Raw genomic sequence first — 6,000 nt, forward strand, 5'->3', positions numbered from 1 at the left:
GTCCTCTGTTCCTTGTCTTTTGCTCTTATTGTCCAAAGCTCATAAATAATATATACTTACTTGCTCAGTGTTATCCTTCAAGGGAATGTATCCAATCATTCCTTCTTTGTTTATTTATGAGTGTTTGTCTTTGTTCCCGAGGTGGTGGTGGTAGTGGTGGTGGTGAGAGGACGGGACCGGGGTTTGAGGTCTCCTGTACCCAATGCTCAGTGCTATGGGTGCCCCTCGCCCCTCCCTGCCCCGTCACCACCACCGCCGCCACCATCAGCAGGGGACGGATGTGGATCTTTGTCCCCTGTGCCGCCATGGCTGCCACAGTGACGCGCAGTGCATCTCGCCCCTCACAGCTGCGTGCATGGGGCTCAGGGGCTGTGTGGCGCTGCAGGACAATAAACTAACCAGTTATATGCGTGACGATGAAAAATACTTCCTCCTCCTCGTATTCTTTTTTCCTCTTCTTCCTCTTCCTTTTTTTCCTTCTCTTGCAACCTCCGCTTCTCTGTCCACCACCACTTTCATTTCCACAATAATAATAATAATAATAATAATAATAATAATAATAATAATAATAATAGCTTGTTATACGTGGACCATTCCGTTCTATGCATATATAGTTCACGCACTAAGCCCAGGCCACTCAACTCTTCCCCTATAGTGAATGACAGACTGCATTTATACGTTCCCAGAAGTGGATAAATAGCTTGTGGATAGTGAGAAGGGGAAGGGAAGGGGGCAGGGGTCGTGCGAGTCAGCAGAGGCATTAGGATTAACATTAAAATCATATATTAGTCTGTAGTTAGTTAGGATACCGTGCAGCTGGGTGAGAGAGGGAAGAGTTGGGTACATATAAGGGTCGTAGGGGAGGGTAGTGGTAGCAGTGCCTAGCGGGCGGGGAGGGCCTGCAGAATCGCTTTGCGCAGGCATTGCTAAACCTCTCTCTCCGTCCGTCCGTCACTGTTGCCACACCATCACACTCAGTAATCTCTCTCTCCTTCCCCCTCCCCCCCAGCACTCACACATGGACTGAGAATTCCACAAAGCATAATAGCCTCGTTTTTCCTTTTAGTTTTTCTTTCTTTCTTCCTCTGTGTTCTTTATTTTGCTGTTCTTCCTCCTTCTGTCTTACTTACTACGACTTTTATTGTTCGTTCTTTTTTTTCTCGTCCTTTTCTTCTTCATTATCATCATCATCATCATCTTTTTCTCCATCATCATCATCATCATTATCATTTTCTCCATAATCATCATCATCATCATCATCATTATCTTTTTCTCCATCATCATCATCATCATCATCATTATCATTATCTTTTTCTCCATCATTATCATCATCATCACCATCATCTTCTTCATCTTCTTTCCCCTTTCTTTCATCACTCCCCAAGTCTCAAACTCATTTTCTCCTCATTTTCTTCCTCCTCGCCACCCATCCCTGCTGCATTCCTCCTCATTCCGCGCCGTGTAATTATTCCCTTCCGTCTCATTCTTCTTGTAGCCATTATATACCCGCCGTTTCTCTCATTCATTCATTCATTCCCCAAGTATGAACCCCGCTTTTTCTTTCCTTTTTTCTCCCTCTTTGCCGCCATCCACACTCTTTGCATCACCAACAGGCGAGAGTGCTATCATTTTCTTCCTCCTCTTTTACTCTCTCCTCCTCGTCCTCTTCGTGTCCCTTGCCTTGGTGCAGTGGTTCACAACCTTTTTTTTTGTCCCGTTCACCCTTTTCCAGTCACTTTTTCACCTGTGGACCCTTACAACGAAATGGGTTAAGCGGGCCACTCATGACCATCCCAAGGCCAAATTTGTCACGTGGGCCGTGAGTTTGACACCCCTGGTACCGTTAGCTATTGTGGAGTAATTCTAGCATTTAAACATACAATTTTAAGGATTGTGTACAGTAGTATGAATTTTATTCCGAACTACATGTCTCCTAATTCGAGTACAATAAATTTGAAAATAATAAAAATCTATATAGACCCTTTGGAATTCTTTTATGGACCCCTGGTCGAGAACCACTGCCTTTTTGTCTTCAAAGCCCCCAACAGACAGAGAAGGAAGGACAGAACCCATTGTTTTCTGTACGGGGTGTCCTTCCTTGCATCCCTTCCCTGCAGCCTCACCGCCCATCCCCTTCCCCCTCCTCCTACCTCCCACAGCCTCACCTTCCCTCATTCCTCTTCTTTTCCCTTTTCCTCCTCCACCTCCCTTCGCAGCCTCACCTTCCTCCCCTTACCTCCGATCTCCACACTATACCCCCCTCTTCCATCTCCCCCTCTCTTCACAGCCTCACATTTCCTCCCCCCATTCCTCTTTGGCTTCCTCTCATCCCTTCCCGGCCTCCCTCATCATCCACAACTCTTCCTCCCCGTCCTTCCCCACCAATGGATGCTGTTCTCAGGGTCACCTTAAAAGGAATTGTCGCTTGCTCTGGCGTGGGCGTGGCCGCGTGCACGATCTGGGGCTCAGCGAGGGGGGAAGGTTCTCATGTGCTTCGTGATGCTCCTTTAGGGAAAGAAATGCACGGAAAATACCTGTAACTTTAAGGCGTCATTTTAGGTTAACGCAAAGTAAAGACAGCTAGATATTTAGTCATTTATACAGTGGTCTTCGTGTAGTCAGTAGTCGTTTGTAGAGCGGAAGAGAGGAAGGGAAATGGCTTGTGTATTACTGGCTCTCTGCATCTCATGACTTCTAACTTCTCCGCGTTCCATTAATCAGGTATTTATAGATTATTTTTTGAGCAGAGGAAAGAGGATACGTGTTTTGCCCTGGGCTGTCTGGATCTCATTTCTTTAATTTGTTCGTGTTCCATCAATCAGGGATTTATTGAGAGAGGAGAGCAGAAGAAAGAGAATTTTACTTGTCTGTACCATCAGACTCAATGAATTGTATGTGTTTAATTATTCCTTTTTCCGTCTGTCCTCAGCTTACGGCGGGGTCCTGGTGCCAATGTGCAGGACAGCAACGGCTACACGGCACTCCACCACGCGGCGCTCAACGGCCACAAGTGAGTGCTGTTACAGGGGGCTAGGGCAGGGGACTGGGACTGGGGACTGGAATTGGGGCTGGGACTGGGGGCGAGGGGCTGGGACTGGGACTGGGACTGGGGGGTAGAGGCTGGGACTGAGGGCTAGAGGCTGAAACTTGGGGCTAGAGGCTGGAACTGGGGGCTAGAGGCTGGGACAGGGGGCTAGAGGCTGGAACTGGAGGGTAGAGGCTGGGACTGGGGGGTAGAGGCTGGGACTGAGGGCTAGAGGCTGGAACTGGGGGCTAGAAGCTGGGACAGGGGGCTAGAGGCTGGAACTGGAGGGTAGAGGCTGGGACTGGGGGGTAGAGGCTGGGACTGGGGGGTAGAGGCTGGGACTAGGGGCTAGAGGCTGGGACTCAGGGGTAGAGGCTAGGAGTGGGGACTGGACACTGGGGCGGGAGACTGGGACTGGAGGTTGGGGGTTGGAGGACACACTATCGAATGTGGTTAGTGGAAGGGAAGTGTGGTATACGAGTACTAATATGTAAAGGTGTGGGTAATAGTATTAGTAGTGGTATTAGTAGTTGTAGTAGTAGTAGTAGTAGTAATAGCAGTAATTTTAGTAATGTTGGAAGGCCTCGGGTGCTGTCGTTGTGCCGTCGCTGCCAAGGTGTGTGGAGGAGACGTAATGCCTGCCTGCGGAGAGCCCTGCAGCGCCGCGCCCGGGATTGTCGTGACAAGCCTGCCTGAGCGGCGTGATTACCCGCTAAGCCACGTAGCCATTCAGATAGACATTCAGCCAGGCAGATATTCCCGACGGCCTTCAGGAAGATTGTTGTATTTAGATAAGGCCGGCGGGGTGGGGTGGGGGTGGGGGGCAGAATGAAACAGGCGGCAGCTGAGTGAATGTTTACCTTGACGACTTCAAAGTCTTGATGCACGAGCGTGTTTGTGACGCCGCGTCGTGTCAGGCAGGCGACGTGAAGGTGACGGTGGCGGCGGCTCGTCACTCACGGTATTCTCATTATTTGTGACCGACTATCGCGGCGTGACGTCACCCTATTTCTCTGTCTGGCACGATAAGACGCCAATAACAGCTTCGTGACGGCGGTGACTCCTTGGGTGACTCAGCTTCCGGTCGCCTTCCCAGCAGAGTAAGTGCCTGGGGAGGGTGGGCGGCGAGGTGCACTGCTGGATTTGGGATTAGGAGGTGGCGGGTTCGAGCCCTGATAGCGTCCTCAAGCACAGTATAATATACTGTGCTATACAATATACAATATATATGTAATATACAAGCATATATTATATGCTTGTCATGTTCAGCTGTTTATGGAGGGGGACAGCGTTCTCCCACACTACTTTATTACTTTTTTTTTTTTTTTTTACGTGAGAGGAAGGTGTCAAGGGTAAACGAAACAAAAACAAAAACGAGAACCCCCCCCCCCCCCCCCCAACACACACACAAAACTACTGCTCCCCTAAGTGATAGAGATAGAGCCAGGATACATGCTGTTTGGTGTCTAGTCTTAAATTGGGATTGTTTTCTGCCTGTGCAGAGACGTGGTGTCGCTGCTACTGGCCCATGAGGCGTCGTGCAATGTGCAGGACAGCAAAGGGTCGACGCCCCTCCACCTGGCGGCCTGGGCGGGGCACACGGAGGTGGTGAAGATCCTCCTCCACCAGGGGCCTTCCATCTCTAACGTCAACCACCAGGTAAGTGTTATCGCCCCTCCTTTCCTCCCCCCTCCTTCATCCTTATTATCATGTATGTTGCACCTCACCCTCCGACACTCACTGAGGGTCGTATTCTAAAACATTTCGTTGCCCAAGAACACAAATTTGACAAGGCTTTCGTATGAGTTGTGGGCATTTCCAGGAGTAGTTTTATGACCCTGGTAAGAGTTTGACCCTTCTTTTGTAAAATGAACGTAAATAAACACTCATTAGAACCCGACTGACCCCCTCTTTGACTTTTAGAAATAGTTGATGTGAGAAGCGAAAGTGTCTTGTAATACCGACCTCACACCCTTACCCCTCACCACTGATGTTGCACCTCAAACCCTGCCACTCACACCCCACCACCTCCTCACCTCATTCTTCCCTTCCTTCACGAATTACTCTCCCCTCATCACTGTCACGCCACACCCACTCACACTCCTCACTCACTCCCCCGCACTCCCGCCAAACCTTCTCCCATTCTCCCTCCCTCCCAAGCCGTCCTGAACTCCCATATATTAATCAGTATCATGTTCACATCCTCATGCCGTCTCCAGTCACCCTCGCTTCCTCCTCACTCACACGCGACAGAGGACAGCGGCAGCACATGCATCACTCGCCGCCTCTCGACACGAAGGGCGGCGTTGATAGTTGAAGACACATATGTAGTGGTTCTTGGTCCTCATGAAACCTGCTCAAGTGGCCTCATATTTGTTTTTGTGATTTTTTCGTTTGATGAAGCTTTTGACGAATGCTTCTTGTCTGTTTTGTGTCTTTTAATTAATGCGCAGAACTAATGGAGATGTTTTCTTATATATATTTTTTTATTAATGTAATTATGAACAACTTTTCTGGTGCTTGCATAATGTATATCGGCTTAATGTACCATGTGTGTGTGTGTGTGTGTGTGTGTGTGTGTGTGTGCTGCAGAGAGAGAGAGAGAGAGAGAGAGAGAGAGGGAGAGGGAGAGAGAGAGAGAGAGAGAGGCAAACAGACATTTTCCGTGCACATTCACTTACTCAGTATTTCATTTATCGCCCCTTATTTCTTTCCTCCTCCTCCTCCTCCTGAAGGGGTCGGTCAGCCTGTCTTCCTGGAGGCTACTTGAAATTCCATCAGCGCTTAGCCGCTTCCTTCCTTCCCTCCATCTTCTCTTTTCTCTTTTCTCTTCTCTCTCTCTCTCTCTCTCTCCAAGTTTAGCCGCGTGGTAGAGGAAGAGGGGAAATAAGGAGAGAGAGAGAGAGAGAGAGAGAGAGAGAGAGAGAGAGAGAGAGAGAGAGAGAGAGAGAGAGAGAGAGAGAGAGAGAGATGAA

At 49.1% G+C, this 6,000-nt stretch overlaps 1 protein-coding gene across 1 annotated transcript in view; it reads left to right on the plus strand.

Moving 5' to 3' along the window:
* The window catches only part of LOC127001452 (ankyrin repeat and SAM domain-containing protein 1A-like), a 36,283-nt gene that overhangs the window by 11,567 nt on the left and 18,716 nt on the right, over nucleotides 1-6,000 (plus strand). Inside the window, exons 2-4 of the mRNA XM_050865979.1 lie at nucleotides 2,930-3,010; nucleotides 4,528-4,684; nucleotides 5,245-5,386. Coding sequence (XP_050721936.1) covers nucleotides 2,930-3,010; nucleotides 4,528-4,684; nucleotides 5,245-5,386 — 380 coding nt within the window. The remainder of the gene's footprint in view (nucleotides 1-2,929; nucleotides 3,011-4,527; nucleotides 4,685-5,244; nucleotides 5,387-6,000) is intronic.

Source organism: Eriocheir sinensis, chromosome 21 (genome assembly GCF_024679095.1).
Source record: "Eriocheir sinensis breed Jianghai 21 chromosome 21, ASM2467909v1, whole genome shotgun sequence".
In the NCBI taxonomy this organism is placed as follows: Eukaryota; Metazoa; Arthropoda; class Malacostraca; order Decapoda; family Varunidae; genus Eriocheir; species Eriocheir sinensis.